This window comes from Puma concolor, chromosome A2, assembly GCF_028749965.1.
Source record: "Puma concolor isolate L17-30 chromosome A2, mPumCon1.1.hap2, whole genome shotgun sequence".
Lineage (NCBI taxonomy): Eukaryota > Metazoa > Chordata > Mammalia > Carnivora > Felidae > Puma > Puma concolor.
Window position 1 is genome coordinate 79,434,993 of NC_141668.1, and position 20,694 is coordinate 79,455,686.

At 37.9% G+C, this 20,694-nt stretch overlaps 1 protein-coding gene across 3 annotated transcripts in view; it reads left to right on the forward strand.

Annotated features, from left to right (window-relative positions):
- Positions 1 to 20,694, forward strand: part of ELAPOR2 (endosome-lysosome associated apoptosis and autophagy regulator family member 2) — a 184,950-nt gene that overhangs the window by 98,492 nt on the left and 65,764 nt on the right. For 2 of the 3 annotated variants that reach the window (XM_086696794.1, XM_086696795.1), the window contains exons 3-7: positions 7,616 to 7,811; positions 13,541 to 13,688; positions 16,917 to 17,003; positions 19,316 to 19,421; positions 20,404 to 20,556. In XM_086696794.1, coding sequence (XP_086552920.1) covers positions 7,616 to 7,811; positions 13,541 to 13,688; positions 16,917 to 17,003; positions 19,316 to 19,421; positions 20,404 to 20,556 — 690 coding nt within the window. Of the gene's footprint in view, positions 1 to 2,889; positions 2,909 to 7,615; positions 7,812 to 13,540; positions 13,689 to 16,916; positions 17,004 to 19,315; positions 19,422 to 20,403; positions 20,557 to 20,694 lie in introns of those variants that run through there. The other variant, XM_025929776.2, reaches the window with a different exon arrangement.

The following is a 20,694-nucleotide window of genomic DNA, read 5'->3' on the forward strand; positions in this document are numbered from 1 at the left end:
TGAGCCGAAACCAAGAGTTGGACACTCAGCTGACTGAGCCATCCAGGGGCCACTACCTTAATTGTATCTCTTTCTCTGAAAGGTAAGAGAATAACATTCAGAATTTACGGCACATTTGCAGTTGTATCCTCATATACAACGAAAAGTTGGTTAGTATTTTTTTCCCTGTGCCTAGAATATTGTTGATGCTTAATACATATACTTTCATTATTCAATGTGTATTAGAAAAAATTGGTACTTTATTCAACTGTAGAATTTATTATTTTTTATTTTATTTAAAAAAAATTTTTTTTAACGTTTATTTATTTTTGAGACAGAGAGAGACAGAGCGTGAATGGGGGAGGATCAGAGAGAGAGAGGGAGACACAGAATCCGAAACAGGCTCCCAGCTCTGAGCGGTCAGCACAGAACCTGATGCGGGGCTCGAACTCACGGAACGCGAGATCATGACCTAAGCCGAAGTAAGCCGCTTAACCGACTGAGCCACCCAGGCGCCCCTATTATTTTTTAAAAGTAGGCTCCACGTTCAACGTGGGGCTTGAACTCACGACCCTGGGATCAAGAGTCAGACACTCCACTGACTGCGGCAACCAGGTGCTCCTCAGCAATACAAATTCTTATTTTAGAATAGGGTTCTTCTTCATTCATGCCAAGAAGAGAGGTGCTGTAGCCCTCTCATGGCTCCTAAGAAAGCTCTAGAACCTTCGAATGTTTGTGGATTAAATAACTGTGGTGTTCTAAATTAGAGACCAACTTGGCTGTTTCATTCTGTAGGCAAAACACAGAGACCCAATCAGATTTGTGAAAATTTGTTTTATATGGAAAAGGAGAGGCATACTTTGTCCTTGATAGGCTTTGTCTGGAATGTTGACACATCAAGTTCCAGGTGGGAAGGTTGCGGAAGTTGCATGGGCTCAGCAACACATGAGGCAGGTGAAAGGCCTGAGCAAATGGGATTATGAAAGGGACAGCTCAGAAATCAACCTTTAGGTCACTTGTGGTTTTCAGTGGGAACTAGGCTGAGGGTGGTTCTCTGAAAAACATGTTTTATAAGGAGATGAGAGAATCAGCCCTCAAAACTGCAGAATCATATTAGGAAGTAGAGGGTGACTGACACCTTCTAAGGAAGAGGAAAAGTTCAGGATGATAAGAATCAAAGTGTTAGGACATAATTGGAAGTTGAGAAAACTGATTTCACAAATGCATCGTTTCTGGCCCCTTTGGTGACCTCATCAAGTACTCTCAATGTTTTCCTTCCCCTGACCTTCGCTGTTGTATTTTTTTCTATAAAACTTATGTCATCTTATGCCTGATGGACTGGAACTGGTATTCTCCCCTATTAAACACTGAAGTCAGAAAGCAACAATAAAAACCATTTGTTATTATTTTTTTTAAAGATGAAAACTACCTTAGTTAGCTTTTTCTCATAAAAGGTTGGAAACCAATTTAATGGGGATTGTTAATCTGCCAGGATAACAAATCAATTTTCCTGCCAGGAGCTGTTTTGTTTTTTTTGGGGGGGGGGGTGGCTGGGGATCATTTTCTGGTTCATCAGTCCCCTTCAAGAAGTGCAGTGACAGTCATATGGTCCTATGGACAGAGCTGTGTGAGGACCCATCCACTGGAAAGGATGTTAGAGGCGGGAATTGGTTTTCAGAGATGCAGGGGCAATGCTTTCACGAAATCCTCTTTTTCAGAGAAGAGCGAATTAGAAAATATTAGCCAGGACTGGTTTGTATTCATGCACTTGTTGGAATGTCTCCTATCTCACTTTAATTTTTGTAAAAGGAGATGTAGTTTTTTTCTTTTCTGAGAATTTCACAAGTAAAAATATAAAAAGGTAGTCTTCACGTGTTGCCTACATCACTAGCCCTGAGGGAGGAAAAAGAAGATCTGAGATTTGCTGGACTCAGTATTGTGTTCAATTTCTCCTAGATGCCATTTTCTACTTTTTTTTTGTTTTGTTTTGTTTTCTGACTGTGCTGTCAGCACAGAGCCCCCTGTGAGGCTCGAACTCACGAGCTGTGAGATCATGACCTGAGCCGAAGTCGGATGCCCAGGCACCCCTTATCAATCTTATTTAAATTAAACTAAACAACTGAAGAAAAAAGAGGCACATTTTCTTGTCTTATTTCTGGAATTGATTTATTCATTTTCCCATAAATATATGTAATTACTTTTTATTTAGCTATTAACTTAGGTTTACAGATAAGATAGAATTTACAGTGAATTTAGCTTAGTGCATATAAATTTTGAATCTATTTTGAGGTAGATAAGTCTAGACTAGATTAGCATAGAAACTCCATCAGAATAAGGATTGTTTCCAAAATATACATGGTGCGTGGTCTTTGCCAACCAAGTGCTGTGTACTCAGGAAGTATTTGTTGAATGACTTCATGTAATATAGTGTGATTCTCAGGTACTTATCTGTAATGACATTACATAGGCTTACTAACTTGTCAGCATCTCATTAAAAATTAAAAATTTCTTTTATTACTAGTTTTTATTGCTGTTTACTGTTTAGAAAACAAATTTCAGTAATAAATTATCTTGAATTAAATAGAAAAATGAATGAATTATGAATAAATGTAATTGATAGTTACCATCTTTCAAAGCATGAGGTCTCTGGAGGAAGAAATAGCAAAATTAAAAGGCCCTTGTGGTGAAAGGATTAAATAGATAGTCTTTATTGTTAGGCATAAGTCATAGATGATAATCAGCATACAAATGATTAATTCAGTAGCTGTTATTTAGTACATTGTACTGGGTGGTTGCATGATCATAGAGATGCTTTGAATTTTCATGTCACTTTTCACTTTCAGAGTGATTTCCAGTGTCTCAGGGGACCACAGCAGTCCTATGAGGGAGAAAGTGAAGTGATCTCTCACTGGAATATGAATGAATCAAGGTATAGAGGGTTAAATAAATTGCCCCAGCCTTTTTTGCTAGTTGGTGATAGATGACTATAAATGTTTTTTTTCCCTGTTTCTTCACACATGCATATTTCAACCTTTACAGATTCACAGTAGCAGAAATAGAGGTCAGAAAAGAGGCATAAAGCTGAGAAAAAGAACACTGAGTTTAACACATGACCTCTTGGTTTAGATTGTAAGAGAATGGATCTTTTTTTAAAGTAGGCTTCATGTCCGGCACGGAACCCAGTGTAGGACTTGAACTCAAGACCCTGAGATCAAAACCTGAGATAAGATCAAGAGTTGGATGCTTAACTGACTTAGCCACCCAGGTGCCCCAAAAGAATGGATTTTTGACATCACTCTTTCTCTGGGTGCTTAGGTAAAATACTGTGAGATATCAGACTGTTGAGTAGCATGGGACCTTATGCAAATAAAGTTTTTCTGTTCTTAGGCCAGAACTTTGATGTCTGCTTAACTTTAATTCAATTCAGATACTCTAGGATTTTGAAGTGGTTGAAAAATTATATTTATTTAGAAATGACTGTTCAAATGAAATGTACTCAACTGACATTTAGGAGAGTTACAACAGCTACTTACAATAACTATCATCCTGTTTTTGTTGAAAGTGTCCTGTTATACTCTAAAGATATTTGAATGAAAATAGTTTAGTGCCTAAGATTATAAAAACTTTTACAATCCACCTAAGAAACCAGAGTCCGAGAAAGCAGTGTTGAAGTGGAAAGTGGGTTTGGCTAAGATGGATGATACCAGAAATGGGAAAACTGGTCATTGTTGGTGACAGCCTAAAGGTCAGCAGTGCTTTGTTGGCATAATCTCATAGAGCACATTGTATTTAACAGGAACATGGGATTCTTCTCTTCCTTTGACATGTGACTCAAGAGCTGGATTCCAGGATGGACAAAAGATTGAGAAACAACAAATGATGAAAATAAAAAAATGGTTTAGACTCTTTATTTCCCCTGGATCATTAAAGGCCCTGTAACCATTTGACTAGCTTTGATTACATAATTATTCTGAGGAAATAAAAAATTATCAATCCAGTGGCAGAACTCTTGTTGTCTCAGACCCCTGAATTGTATTATTACTAATTATTGCTAACATATATTGAGTGATTTATGGCAGGCACACTGCTAAAGGCTTTTTATTGAATCCCACAGCAGTTCTTTGAGTTAGATATTATTATTATCTTCCTTTTTACAGATGAGGACAATGAGACTTAGAGAAGTCAGTAACTTGCTAAAATATTTCATGAATGTGTGTTTTAGGAATGATATATTAAAAATTCCACAAGATTTCTCAGGATGGGGAATGGTTATTGCTCCATAATGCACAATAATCAATATTGTTTAACAACTCAAGACAGGAAATGAAGAAGGATGTAAAGTATAATTATGGATTCATTTGGAATTGCTTGACCTTTTTTGCATCAATTATTATTATTATAAGTTGAGTTTTCCTGAGGTAGCTGCTTTGGAATCAGACCTAAATTTGGGTATCAGTTTTGCCACTTATTAATGGGTACCTTCCTAATTGGGTTATTTGAATATATTGTGCTTCATTTTTTTCATGTGGTAAATGGGCATATCTTCCTTCTTCACAGGTCTGTTATAAACATTGCTCCCAATTATTTGTGAATTCCATATTTGAAAATTCACATGCTTCATAAAATTTGTTGGTGACCCCCCCCCATCAATACAAATAATACTTTCACAGTCATTTGCAGACATGTACAGAGCTTTAAAAATTTGAGTCACCCTATCACACGGTCTCAGCTGAGGTCAAGCAAGGTGACATTCTGCCTTGTTTCTTACAGTGTCAACAAATGTCCTCTTCACAATCTATTCAGTGCACTTTTTTTCTTTGCGTTTTTATACTTTTATCGGTTATTTTACTGTCTAAAATGGCTCCCAAATGTTCTGAAGTGCTGGCTAGTGTTCCGAAGTGCAAGAAGGCTGTGATGTGCCTTATGGAGAAAATACATGGGTTAAATAAGCTTAGTTCGAAGATGAATTATCGTGCTGTTGGCCATAAGTTCAATGTTAATGAATGAACAATGTACATTAAATAAGATATTTTTCAACTGAAACACACATAAAACAAGGTTACGTATTGATCTGTTGCTGAAGATATTGTGGCCAGAGTCTCATAGGAGCCTAACCCTGTATTTGCCAAGGATAAAAAGAATTGACTGTGTAATAAATACTCAGAACTTTGACTGTCAACTTTATCTTTCAGCCTTCCTTCTGGTCTTACAGAAGGAGCCACCTCTGAAAGAGTTGGGGGTATTCTTAATGGTTTTAACAGGGCAGTGAACACTCTGAAATAGCACAACGCAATCTTCTTCTTAACTTCTAGAGTCCCTTATAGTAACTTATAAAATATTACTTCTCATTAATTAAAAGTTCAGTTTGGGACACTAGACTAAACTATCTTGAACGATTATTTTATGAGAAAGTATTTTCAGCTTACCAGGTGCTGTAGTCCCTGCTGCAACTGTTCAACTCTGCCATTGTGGTGCAAAAGCAGCCATAGACAACAGTAAATGAATGGTTTTGACTCTGTGTGTGTGTGTGTGTGTGTGTGTTTTCCTTTAAAAGTTTTATTTATTTGAGAGAGAGAGAGAGAGAGAGAGAGAGAGAGAGAGAGAGAGAGAGAGCAAGTGGGGGAGGGGCAAAGAGACAGGGGGACAGAGGATCTGAAGTGGGCTCTGCACGGGCAGTGGAACCGATGCAGGTCTCATACTCCTAAACCATGAGATCATGACCTGAGCTGAAGTTGCACGTTCAACTTGGTTTCTTACAGTAGTTATCAGTTTACTAGAAGGCCTGTAAACCATAGAAGGTGAAATACAGTTTTTTCCGTTACTGTGTTTCTCTGCTGATAGCGCTGGGAGTGGTAATAATAGCAGAGGGAGCATTTATTAAATGCCAGGCACTATGCTTGGCACCTTATACTATATTTTATTTAATTACTATCGCCGTGCGAAGCAATACTATGTTTTTTATCTCATTTTTCAGAGAGGGAACTGAGGACCCACAGAAGTGAAGTAACTCACTTAAGGTCATAGGAAGTTGTATAACCTGGTTCTAGGATGGTTTTGACTTTGTAGCCAGCATGCAACATCTTTTGCCTAACCTTTTCTTATTTTCTGATGTTCTACTAATTTTGGGATGTTGAGAGTTGGAATTTCACTGTATAGACAAATTAAGCTTTTCTGAAGAAAAACATTCTATTTTTGTGAGTGAATAAGTAGATGAATGTGGGTTTTAGCTCTAATTCTTTATTTTTTAAAAATTAACTTGTTTGTGTATCTTGATAAGTATCCAAATATGTTATAAAAGGAGAATCTATCCAAATGTGAGGCTTTGCTCCTTCAGTCTGCTGGGAGATATGTTTATATTGATCAATTAATTTGGAGGTTTTATTTTATTTGGAGGTCTTGTTTCTTTAATATCCTCATTAAATGGTTAGAAAGTCCTTTGCTTTTAAGTCACTAATATCATTTTGAACACGGAACCACACATTTGGGGGACATAGATTTGCATTTGTTGAATGAATAATAACTCAGCAGCACAACTACATTCCTTGGTATAACTCTGCCAACTCTTTTTCCCATTGCCCATGCCTGCTGTGTCTGCTTAGTTCTCAGTTCTGAGTTAGTTCTCAGAATTAGCACAGAGCTTGTCATCAGCAATAAGATGGAGGTTATAAAAATGACTGTCACAGCTGTGAATATTGAAAAAGTGGAGATATTGGTGTAGCTATTGCATGAGAAACGCTATCCTCCTATTACCCCTTTATGTTGAGTTCTCACTCACTGGGTCAACCTTTTATTTGGACTTAGTATTTGCCAGATAGATTTAGGAATCCAAAAATAATGATACTTGTTTTCTGGAAGCTCAAAGTCTCACATCAACTGATACACATATATATCACCTTATGAGTAAGTTTGTGTGTGTGTGTGTGTGTGTGTGTGTGTGTGTGTGTGTGCACGCACACGCGCACGCGCGTGCCTGATGCCTAAATGCAGGTGTTATGAGAAGAGGATTGTAGGAGGACAGAGGGAGGCACAACTGACCAACCTACTGCCTGGTGGGGACAGGGAGGTCTTGTGAAGAGGGTCATTTTTGATGTAGGAATTGGAGTTTTCCAAGTGGAGCACATGGATTCGTTAGCTTCTCTGGAGAAAGATGACCACAGTAGGAAGAGAAGGGATGAAAAAACTTGGGAATGATATGAATTTTGTTAGCTTTGGAAGAGGATGGGGCAACAGATGAGGCTGGGAAAATACGGTGGGGCCAAATTGTGAAGTGCATGTGGTAATAGGGACAACTTCAGAAAGCTTTAGGGGTGCCTGGGTGGCTCAGTCGGTTAAGCGTCGACTGTTGCTTCAGCTCAGGTTATGGGCTCACAGTTAGTGGGTTTGAGCCCTGTGTCAGGCTCTGCGGTAATATGACAGTGTGCAGCCTGCTTGGGATTCTCCCTCTCCCTCTCTCTGTCTGCCCCTACCCAGCTCATGTGCACACTCTCTCTCAAAATAAATAAGTAAACTTAAAAAAAAAAAAAAAAAGCTTTAATTAGGGTGTAGCATGATCAGAACTTTATAAAAGTAATTCTGGTGACTAAAATTGATGGAGAAGTGCAGTGACTAATGGGGTCTATATTCTTCTGACTTCCAGCTTTCTCCTGTGCTTCTGGAGAGTATCTAGAAATGAAGAACCAGGTATGCAGCAAATGTGGCGAAGGTACCTATTCCTTGGGCAGTGGCATCAAATTTGATGAATGGGATGAATTGCCAGCTGGATTTTCCAACGTTGCAACATTCATGGACACTGTGGTCGGCCCTTCTGACAGCAGACCAGATGGCTGTAACAAGTAAGAATCCAAGGGAGTCTCTGGATCTTGACTAAGTACTTGAGAAGGGTATAGTTGCTCTTTTCCAGAAAGAAGTTGGGGATAATCTTGGTACCGAATGGGATTATAGATAAGCTAATTGCCAAGAGTCATTTTTTTTTTTTTTTTTTTTATGGACAGTCACTACAAATAATGTAGGTGAATTTTCATGAGGTTAAAATAATTGCTCTTAGGACATAATAGCTACCATATTGAAAAATGCAGTAAAGCTATTAGAAAAACATTAATTTTCTGATAATAAATTTATAACATTGAAGCCACTGGAATTTTTACAAACCCTTCTCTGATTTTTAATGGGTAACTTTGGATTTGTTTTTCTTTTCCTCTGAAAGGAAGAATGTATAATCTTCATTTAGATACTCAATGATCTCCTGTAAGAGAGAGTAGGTTAAATAAGGTGGAAAGCTCTTTTGCTTAATTTCTACCTTAAAAAATTTTATAATTGAAGTATAGTTGGCATATGATACAACACTTTTAGACGTACAGCATAGTGATTTCACATTTATATATATTATGAAATGTTCATGCTAACTATAGTTACCCTCTGTCACCAGAATTATTAAGATGTTATTGACTATATTACCTATGCTGTAATTTCTTCCTTTCTTTAGGGGATTATTAGCTTTGCCAATGACAACACTGGTGGAATGTTAAATTGTTTTAAAAAGATATAAAATGTTTATCTTTGGGCTGTAATCCTTCCTGTTCTCTTGTATTCGCTATATAACATTTCCTTCTATATGGCCATGTATAGAATAATTAAGCATTAGGCCTCTGGCTACTTTTGAACAAGAATGGCTTCTCAGGAACTGAACATTTTTACCATGAGCTAAGGATGCTTGGGAATAATTATCTGAGCTAAGATGCATTCTCTCCTTCCTACCTTCCCTTAATCCCTCTTGTTTTCCAGTGCTCTTTCTCTCTCTGCCAAGTGACATTTTTACTCTTTTGATAATCATTATTTCATTATATATAGAGAGTTGTGGCATTAGATATCATTAATGTCTAAATATATATATATTTATATGTGTATATATATGTATGTATGTATGTACACACATATACATATACATGTATATATACATGTATATACATATGTGTATAAATGTGTGTATATATTTTTTAAATGTAATTTAATATTTTTAAACAAAAGAGCTCTTTAGAGGAAGGTACTAGTAGGATGTTATGGTACCTCAGATCTTTGTTTTAGTGGGCAAGAGATGTTGACATCGCTTCTTTTTCTACTTAGAATATGTAGTTTATTCAGTAAAGAAGTTTAATGATGAGTACAACTTTTTCAATGTACTGTCTTGTGTAATTTTCTCAATGTGAATTTCAGTCTGATATTGCTATGATCATCTCCCTCCCTCCCTTCTTTTATCCATTCATCCAATCTTGCTTCAATTCTTTTTAATTGGTTGGGTCATATAGATGTATGCTGAACTTCATAAGGAATTGTCAGAGTTTTCCAAAATGGTTGTATCACTGTAGACTCCAGTGTGTGTTTGAATTCTAGTTACACTACACATTTACCAATATTTTGTTTTGTCAGGTTTTGTTTTAGCCATTTATGTGTGTGTGTGTGTGTGTGTGTATGTGTGCATGTGTGTGCACGCATGTGAAATGATACCTCCTTGTGGTTTTAATTTGCATTTCCCTTGAACAGTTTTCATATGTTCATTGTCCATGTGTTTTATTTTTTTGTGTGTATGTGAGATGTCAACATGTTTTACCCATTTTCTATTTTTTGGGGTCATTTTATTATTGAGCTATATGTGATCTTTGTGTATTCTAGACATGAGTTCTTGTCATGTATATATTTATATAAAACTTAATATATACGTGCATACACAAATACATATATATATATAGGTATGTGTGATGTTTTCTCCCAGTTGGTGGCATTTGCCTTTTTATTTTCTTTTTTTGATTTTTTTTAAAGTTTATTTATTTTGAGAGAGAGAGAGAGAGAGAGAGAGAGAGAGAGAGAGAGCAAGTGGGGCAGGGATAGATAGGGAGGGAGAGAGGGAGAGAGGGAGAATCCCAAGCAGGCTCTGCACTGTCAGTACAGAGCCCCATGTGAGGCTCAAACTCACAAACTGTGAGTTCATGACCTGAGCTGAAGTCGGATGTTTAACTGACTGAGCCACCCAGGCACCCTGCCTTTTCATTTTCTTAATGGTGTCTTTCGATAAACCAAAGTTTAAAATTTGAGAAAGTACAGTTTATCAGTTTTTTTTCTGTTACGGTCAATGTTTTTTATATCTTCAGATATCTTTGCTAACCTTGATTACAAAGGCTATACCTTACAATATGCATTCTGACAGTGTAATTATTTATTACTGTACCTTTTGCATAATATGTAAAACTTTACAACAGTGTGGTTACAATTATACCCTCATCTGTGTGCTATTGTCCTGTATTATATGTAGAAACATCTTATAATTCCTATAATACAATGAAACATATGTTAAATAATCAGTTGTTTTTAAAAGAACTAATGAGATAAAAACAATATAGGGGCACCTGGGTGGCTCAGTCCCTTAAGCATCCAACTTCGGCTCACGTCATGATCTCATGGTTCGTGAGTTTGAGCCCCACATCGGGCTCTATCCTGACGGCTTCAGAGCCTGGAGCCTGCTAGGGATTCTGAGTCTCCCTCTCTCTCTGCCCCTCCCCAGCTCATGCTCTGATTCCCTCTCTCAAAAATAAATAAACATCGGAAAAAAGTTAAAGAAAAAGAGATGAAAAAATATAGCTTTATATGTTTGTCTACATAGTCACCGTTATGGCTGCTCCTTCTTTCTTTATATAGATCTGAATGTTTAGGATTATTTTTTTCAACCAGTGAAATTTTCTTTATCATTTCTCATAGTATAGGTCTGCTGCTCCCAAATTCTCTCAGCTTTTCTTTACCTAAAAGAAAGAAAGCCTCTCTCTTTTTTTTTTTTTTTTTTTTTGCCTCCATATTTTGGAGAATATTTTGAAGAATATTTTCTTGGACATTGGACTGTTGACTTTACTTTTCTCTTTCTCTGCTTTAAAGATGTTCTACTACCTTCTGAACTCTCCCTTATTTGTGATGAAAAGTTAGCTGTATTGTTTATGATTAATTCCCTTCTATGTAAAGTGCCTTAATTTCTCTATTTATAAAATGTTCTCCATATTTTTGCTACTTAGCAGTTTGACTATGACATATCTGGCATTGGTTTTCTTGTATTTACTTCAAGTTTAGTGAGCTTCTTGGATTTGTAGGTTGATAGTGTCACCAAATTTAGCAATTATTTTAGCAGTTACTTCACCAATAATGTTTTTCTGCCTTTTTCTCTCCCTCTTCTGTTTCTTTAACTCCAATTACACATAGGTTAGACCACTTGATATTGTCTGAAGGTCACTGAGGCTCCTTATTTTTTTTCAAATTTTTTTCTCTCATATTTCAGAATGCATGATTTCTATTGCTCTATCACTAACTATCTTTTTTCTTTTCTTTTTTCAGTCTCAAACTTGCTCTGAGCCCATCTGGTGAATTTAAAATTTTACATGTTATGATTTTTCAGTTCTAGAATTTCCATCTAGTTTATTTTATGGCTCTTATTTCCCTTAAATACTCGAGATTCTTTATTCCTTCACTTATTGTGTTCATCTTTTATTTATAGTCGACTGTATTTGGAAGAACTGTCTTAAATACTTGCCTGGGTTTTTTTTTCCTGTCTTTTTTCTCCATTAAGGGTCATATTTTCCCACTTATTTGCATGTCTAGTAAATTTTTATTATATCTTGGGCATTGTGAATGTTAAGGTGTAGGGAATGTGGATTATTTTTTTTCTTCATTTTAAGAGTGCTGAATTATGTTCTGGCAGGCATTTTAGGTACTGAAAGAGCACTTTGACCTCATCAGGCCTGGTTTTATTATTTTTTAGGGTGGCTCTGTATTAGTTTCGCACTTAGTTCTAGGTCATGGCCTTTATTTTAGTGAGGGAGTTGGCAAACTGTGGCCTTTGGGCTCTCTCTTTGTTTCTGTAAACAAAGTTATATTGGAAGACAGCTGTACTCATTTATTTATGCATTTTCTGTGGCCGCTTTTCAGTTACAACAGCAGAATTAAGTATTGCAGGAAGGACCAGATGGTCCACAGAGCCAACAATATTTAGTCTCTGGCCCATTATGAAAAGGTTTGCTAGTACATGCTTTAGGGCATGGCCCTTATTTTCCAAGATGTGGCACTTCTGGGGTCTCCCATAAATGCCCAGTATGGTTATCAAGTTTTCTCCTCTCTGGCTGACCTGGAGCTCCAGTGACTCCCATTAAAGTGAGCTCTGTGATTATGTCTCAGCTTTGCAGTGGCTGTTTTCTGCTATGTCTGGACACTCCAGCCCCAAGCCCAGAGAAACTCCATATGGACTTCTGGACACCCTGTTCTCTGATTCTCAGGCCTATCAATTCCAAGTGCTTCAGCTGCCCTAATGACTCATCTCTGCTCCTCAGCTCAGTGAGACTCTGTGCTCTGCTTGAGTGCTGTCTCCTGGTGCCACAGTCTGGGAAGTGTCCTGAAAAGTGAGGTCAGGGTCAGTTTGGGCATTTTCTTGCTCTCAAGAATCTCAGTCCTGCATTGTGTATTGTCAGTGCCTGAACATGGCTCATGTATTTTCTTTAGTTTAACAGTTAAAGAGAAAGGGCAAATCCAAATACCAAAGAGTGAGTCATATTGGGATCTGGAAATCTCAGGCTTCAGATTTTTTTTTCTGTTAGAAGAAAGAAAAGAATTTGCCCAAATCTCATTCTTATCCATATAAACAGTTACATCTGAAGAGAAGGGTGTTAAGTTGTGCTTTCATACATTTTGGTTAGAAATATTTTTGGCCAAAGAGTCAACAAGTGACTCATTATTGGTTTATCTAAGAATTAGGGTTAGATTTACAACTTAATTTAATTAATTAATTAATTAATTAATTAATTAATATATTTATTTAATTTAGAGAGTGAATGTGTGTGTGTGAGCATGTAAGGGGTAGAGAGAGGGAGAGAGAGAATCCCAAGCAGGCTCCGTGTTGTCAGTTCAGAGCCTAACTCGGGGCTCAATCTCATGACTGTAAGATCACGACCTAAACCAAAATCAAGAGCCAAATGTCCAACTGGCTGAGCTACCCAGGTGCCCCAACAACTTACATTTTATTCACCAGTGTGTTTTCTTAATTTTTCACTTTTTTAAAACAAAAACTCCAACCAGACTCTTACCCCTATTATATACTCTGAAACTGGGATCTATATTTTACCTAGATTCACTTTAAATGGATTTTTACTAGTACTATTCCTTCTTTCATCTCAAGGAACTCCCTCATCCCCCTGCCAGGTATATGTGTTTATAAATAAAACTTGAGATGTTGTTTGAGAAAATAATTCTCCTTCAGACAATTGTAGTTTGTGGTCATCTATTTAGTAACCAAATTTTTGGTGGAAAAATAGTTTCCTAGCAAATGAATCACATAACCTTAACAAATTTGGGAAGTCCTGTGCCATAAGAAATGAACCTTTTCCCAGTAACGTGTTGGCCTTCGAGTTCCAGAGAAGCTTGAGACTTCTCTGCTGTGCTTTGCCGATGGAACTACTTCTGAAACTGAGTTAGGTAACTTGTGAACAGAAGAGGTTTCTGAATGCTAATGTAAAAATGCCTGTTGGTTTTGTTTCCACAGCTCTTCTTGGGTCCCTCGTGGAAATTACATAGAGTCAAATCGTGATGACTGCACAGTATCTTTGATCTATGCTGTGCACCTTAAGAAGTCGGGTTATGTCTTCTTTGAGTACCAGTATGTCGACAACAACATCTTCTTTGAGTTCTTTGTAAGGCCTTTTATGTTCTCAAATTCACTTTTTGAGGAAATTCATGTAAAATTTCCATTAATCAGTTGTTGCCATTGCGTTGTATGCCTCCTCATTTTTTCCTGTTAATTGAACCTTTTGATCTGAAAAGAAAACCTTATATTTCTCTATAATACTTTATTTTCTAGTTAGTATTGTTACCTCTGAACTCTCACCTTGTCGAGTAACATTGGGCTTGTTTCATTTTTGGTTATGATCATTGGATGAGCATTTGACTTAGACTTTTTGTGTGAAAAATACCTTCACCGAGAGTCATTTTAATTTTTTTTATAACTACAGATACGATTTTATTCAAAATATGTTTTCACCAATTTTTGTGTTTTTTTTCCTCTTTGCAGTTTCAAGTATTTGACTGATTTATGTGTAAACTTGGGCAATATTATAAAAGTAGAAGTGGCTGTATGTTTCTGATTCTGTCAATTTTGTACAATCTAAAGGCATCAGTGGATGAGATAGTTGATGTCTCTGGTAAGAGATGAAATAGCCTTACGGAATATAGGATAAAATAATAGTCTGACAGAATAGGCTGTTATCACTAAAATTATTTAAACATTTAATATAAAGTGTATCTAATCTAGGAAATATTTGTTGTGTCAGTCACTCTTATGCTTGAGAAAATGTTTTCGGATTGACTTATAAAACGAAAAAAAAAATGTGTGTTCTACATATAAGTGGGAAAAATATCTTACAAAATGTTCCTGTGGTCCGAATCTCAGGAGCCTATGTGCTAGTAATGCTAAAACAAATTTATATTGCTCCTGATTATGGAAATTGTTAGTCAGAAGTTTTTTGGTAGGAAGAGATACTTGCTGTTGAAGTATGAGCCTTGGATTTGAAGTCAAGAGATTCTGGCTCAGGCCCCAACTACAGTGGCTGGTTGTGTGTTTCAGGCAATTAAAGTTAACTTTCCAGCCCTCAGCATTCCCTTTTGCCAAGTGGATTGTATGACAAGACCTTTTAAGGAGCCTCCTGGTTCTAATCTTTTGATGACTTTAAGATGTTAAGTAACATTCAAACAGATTTCCTTTTGAAGCTACATTTTGTTTGCAAAACACTTATTAGAGTAAATGATTCCCAACTCCATGGGACGTTTTTGCAATCTTGCTAAAACTGGAATAAAGTTAAGAAGCAAGGTAATTATGTAACTGTTAGAATAAGCATTTAGTTTTTGTATTGTCAAGTAAGTCCTTTGAGAGTTGTTGGTAAAGGTACTCTTGAGGCATGAAGTTTGATTACTTCCTTTCAGTGGTCCCTTTGTTCTTCTGGTTATAGACTGAGAAGGGGTGGTGAGTTCATGTTCCTTCTTTTATTGATGTTTCAGCCTGATAGGGAGAAGTTTATTGACTCAGAAAGTCAACACTTAAGTCGTCATGCTAATGGTTAATGGAAAGGAAATGTCTCAAGACTGAAAGATGCACTTGTACCTAGAGACATTACACAATTTAAATTTTTTTAAAACGTTTATTTATTTTTGAGAGACGACAGACAAAGCACGAGGAGGGGGAGGGGCAGAGAGAGAGGGAGGCACAGAATCTGAAGCAGGCTCCAGGCTCCGAGCTGTCAGCACAGAGCCTGACGCAGGGCTCAACCCCACGAACTGTGAGAACATGACCTGAGCTGAAGTCAGTTGCTTAACTGACAGAGCCACTCAGGCGCCCAGAGACATTACACAATTTAAAGCAATAAAGTAATTTTAGAACTATGTGGGAACTTCATTCAGCTCCTCCACTCTTCTTTTTAAATGACAAAACTGAAGCCTAGAGAGAATAAGTGATTGGACTAAGGTCATACCTTTACTACTTACCTTTAGAATGAAGAACAGAAATCAGATTTCAAAATGCCAGTAGAACGTCCTGAAAACACATGATGTTTGATTTCAGCTGAAAAAAAAAATGCTTTCAGCTTTTCCAAACAGTGATCATCAAAGGTATATTTAGGGTCCATAGCTGCTTAAAAATGGCTTACCACTTGCATTAGAATGGCCATTATGCTTATAGTATAAATATGACAATTAGATTTAGTTAAAAAAAAATAGCCTCAGTAGGTGATATTCCCTGATCTTTTGAGATGTTAAAACGATCTATTTTCCTGTTAATAACCTTTATGAAATATCTATTACAGAGTACATTTTTTAATCATTTTCTTAAGTTTATTTTTTATTGAGAGACAGAGAGAGCATAAGCTGGGAGAGGTGAGAGAGAGGGAGACACGGAATCCGAAGCAGGCTCCAAGCTCTGAGCTCTCAGCACAGAGCCTGATGTGGGGCTCAAACACATGAACCGTGAGATCATGATCTGATCTGAAGTCAGACACTTACCCCACTGAGCCACCCAGGCTCCCCCAGAGTGCATTTTCATGTTGTTTTTAAACTAGTCTGGAAGGTGAATACAGTGGCAAAGATGTAGAGACGAAAGAAATAGCAATTCTCGCAGAAGTAGAGGGGATGAGTTCTTCCTTTAACCCTACTCTGTTGCTGACTCGTGTGCAATACAGCAAAATAGCCTAACCTTTTGATGTCTGTGTATTCTTCACAGGCCTGGAAAAATAGTGTGCAAACTCTGAGGCATTTTTAAGAGTTGTCTGGAAAACACAAAGTGTTTGGTGCTAAAGATAGGAGCTATAGTCATTTGAATTGGCTTGGCATATGATTAACATTTATCCTCCTCCCCCCACGCCCCCAACCTGAAAAAATTTAGGGCTTTGGCTTTGGCTGTAGCCACTTACCTATGTATGGACTTTGGAATAAGTCCTGTGGAACTGAACACAGAGCAGATTTCATTTATTTATTAATTTAAAACGTTACTGCCCTAAATCTTATAAAAATAAACTTTATACTTTGGGGCCTGCATGGTGAATGCAAGCTTTGGACACATTGGATAAGTTTTTGGTGATGACTTTTCTCCTTTCTGTGAATTTTCAGGGTTGACTGCTCTCATCCTCTCTCCTTCCCTCCTCTCTGTTCTTAACCCTTTTGTTACAATAATGAGGATGCTTTACTTAGAACCACAGTAAACAGTTGTCGCTTGGGCTCCAGAGGCCTTGGTTATGCTTACTTGCTGAGAATTACTCACGGCCATTATTTAGTATGTATTGAAAGAAGCTCTTACAGCCTGTCTTGTGCTGAGTAGTGCCTTTAATTAAAGCTATTATTCAAGAAGCTTTACTGGGGCCATTGTGTTTCATCCATAGATTCAAAATGATCAGTGCCAGGAGATGGACACCACCGCAGACAAGTGGGTAAAACTCACAGACAATGGAGAATGGGGCTCTCATTCTGTAAGTCTCTCTTTGTTCTTCTTCTCTCCCACCAACCCTCATTCTGCTCCTTCCTTTTCCCAATTTTATAAAGAAGTTTATTTTATGAAAAAAAATTGTTCATTAATTTAGACAGTTTCTGGGTAGGGAAGAAATTGCCTCAAAGTTTCATGGACACAGGATCTTTCCAGATGTTTTTTTTACTACCTTTCTCTTTGGGTTTCTTTCCCTTCTCTTCGCTGTCAGACTCCAACTTTCCTCCTTTTCAAAGGGGCTTTGACAAGAAATAAGGCTATTGAAAACTAATACACAGAACCTCTGGGTGTGTAAGTTTGCATATGTGCCTGTCACGTGGGAGAGGATCAGTGGCTCTTGGCACTGGACGGATCCTTTGTTCCATCTTTCTCTGCAGTGTCTCCAACAAGTGACTTTCAAACTTGTTTTGTTGGGGGCTGTACTGACTCCATTGTTGGACAGCACTGCATCTCACAAAATCCATCCGTGTTTGAAGCCAAACCTGCTTCCTGTCTATTTGTCACCTGTTGCTCAAACTTCTACCCTCTCTGGTCACATTTGGTAAAGTTACTACCTACTCCCCACAGTACAGCTCCAAATGCTTGAAAGCAATGATCAGGTAACACAGTCTGTGAATCTGTTATTATTGGAGGCCCTCTCCCGTTGGAGTAAGGCATGGATTTAAAATCTAACTCTGGCTTACTGTAGTTGTGTCTCTTTAGGTAGTTGGCTTAATCTCTTTGAATCTGAGTTTTCACAAGACATGGGGGCAGTCTTGCAGGGTTAAATGAGATGTTATACAGGAAAGACCTCATGTGGTACCTGCAGTGTAGACTAAGCTCTATGTCAATAAGTGACCATCCACCCTCACCTTTCCGTTATAGCAGGTGCCCCATCCTTGAGTGATTCATACAGTGTACCCTCTCTGACTATTTTTGATCTGTATGCCTGGAAGTGGTAATAGAACCACTTAAGATCCATTTGTCTAAGCATTCATTAAGCTGCGTTTTGAAGGTACAAGTAACCCTTGGCAACAAATATGCTTTCTTCACTTAACCCAGGGGAAAGTATGTAATGTATAACTTTGCTGAATCTCTGGCATTGTGAAATACATGTTTTAATTTTATGGAGCTTGAATCTGGCCAGCCAGAGACTACACAGAAGAATAAAAGTGGCAAATGAGAAAGCAAGGGACTCTTATATCAGTTCCTTTGACAGAAACGGCATGAGATTTATCAGAAAAGTCATTTGATATGTAAAAAGAACATGGGGCGCCTGGGTGACGCAGTCGGTTAAGCGTCCAACTTCAGCCAGGTCACGATCTTGCGGTCCGCGAGTTCGAGCCCCGCGTCAGGCTCTGGGCTGATGGCTCAGAGCCTGGAGCCTGTTTCCGATTCTGTGTCTCCCTCTCTCTCTGCCCCTCCCCCGTTCATGCTCTGTCTCTCTCTGTCCCAAAAATAAATAAATGTTGAAAAAAAAATTAAAAAAAAAAAAAGAACAATGTGCTGGTGGCAAAGGAAGCAAGTATTAGATGTACTGATCATTTAAGTGCTGGAGATACACATTTAAATCATGTTATTTTACAACAGTCCTATTTTTCTCTGGTTGCTGTTGGAGTATCGTTTCTTAAATAATTTTATTTCTATTTATTTGTTTTGAAATACTGCTTTTAAGTTCATTTATTTTGAGAGAGAGTGAGAAGGTGCAAGCAGGGGAGAGTCAGAAGGGGGGGTGGGGAGAGAGAGAATCCCAAGCAAGCTCTGCACTGTCAGTGTGGAGACTAATGTGGGGCTCAAACCCAGAACCGTGAGATCTTGACCTGAGCTGAAACCAAGAGTTGGACGCTTAACCCACTGAGTCGCCCAGGCACCCCTATTAAATAATTTTAGAAGGAAGCAAACTCATTCTGTTGCCTTTTTGTTTTCAGAGCCCAAAGATCTGCTTGTGAATAGTGGCAGTCAATAAACACTGGGCTGCGTGTCTTTTTACTGTCTAGAATGAGCACCTTTTAATTATGAGCCAAGACTTCATGCACATGGTTTAAACATCATTTTCTCTTTTTGTTCAGAGTTAAAGAATTCTCTTTTCCTTCTTTACTGGCATATTTTTTTGGATTGGCAAACTGTTTGTTTGTTTTTTTAAAAGAATGTGACCACAACAGATCTTAGGTCTGAATTTGCAGTAGACTTAAGGTTGTAGGTTCCCAATTAATGCTGTTTCATAAAAATGTCTTGAAAAGTGTATACGGGGTCATCTTTCAGGTATGGTTGAAGGAGCCTGGTTTGTCTGATGTGAGTGCCCTGTATTCCTCTTTACAGGTAATGCTGAAGTCAGGCACCAACATACTGTACTGGAGAACTACCGGCATCCTTATGGGTTCTAAGGCAGTCAAGCCTGTTTTGGTAAAAAATATCACAATTGAAGGTATTTTATAGCAATCTGTTCTAGTGATCACACATCACATTTTAGAGTTAGTTAAAACATTGGCCAAATGTTTGGTTTGGATGTCTGAAGGGCTTATGGGGTAGGATACATGTCTAAAGACTATTTTTTTGGACAAGTTGACTGGTGTTTTTATACCTGTAAACTAAATTTAATCTCTGTGAAAAAATAAGTATGATAACAATTTTGGTGTCTTTAAGTAAAATAAAATGATCCTTGTTAATAAGAACCTATTCTTCATTCAACAGATGTCTATTGTGCCAGGCATGGAGCTCACTGGGATATAACAGCTCACAGTTATATCTGTAGAAATAACAATAACATAAACTTCTCTGCCTGACTGTCTCCTAAACCTCTTATGCCTCTCTGAACCAGTCAGGCATTTTCTGGCCCAGGAGAGAAGCCAATAAACCCTGGAATAGTTCATTCTCAATTAGGGCTACTTTTAATTAAAGCAGTGATTCTCCTTTATTAATGGCTTCTATTTTATTGCTTTCTGTACTGGTTCCTGTGACACTAACTCATTAGTCATGGGGACATCTGCTGGCAAAGGCTGGAATTACAAGCCAGAAGAAAAGGCCATTTCCCCTAGGGTCTGTTACATCTTGCCTGTGACTTAATGATCAGTGGAGGAAAGGGAACAGGTGGTCATAAAGGTCAGAGAAAAGTAGGCTCATAGAGAGCTTAGAGTTAGTGGAATTGTCTTTTTGACGACTCAGTTGATAATTTAGTATACCTCTGTGAAATCTCAATCTCTTGTTTAAGTGTCTGCTCTACTTAGGATGCATAGGATAGTTTCTATCCCAGTTTTTTGCACACGGTAAATACTTCATTGCTGTTGCACGAATGGGATAAAGGATCCCGGCTCACTATTACTACTTCTGGTAGAAGCAGCAAGAAGGTGCTGATCTGCTTGTTGCTCGTGGGTCCTCCCTCCCATGCTCTGGTTTTCATTACCACACAGGGGTGGCATACACATCAGAATGCTTTCCGTGCAAGCCAGGAACCTTCAGCAACAAACCAGGCTCGTTCATCTGCCAAGTCTGTCCCAGAAACACCTACTCTGAGAAAGGAGCCAAAGAATGCATCAAGTGTGAAGAGGAGTCCCAGTTTTCAGGTAGGACTGGTCTTTGCCAGTTAATAGTCTTTGTTCTTTCTCTCTAAAATTATGTTTGTTTATAGTGTAGAGTCATGAGTCAGAAGTCACATGTAAAATGTGGGAACGGTGTGCCAGGAACCAAGTGCTAAAGTGAAT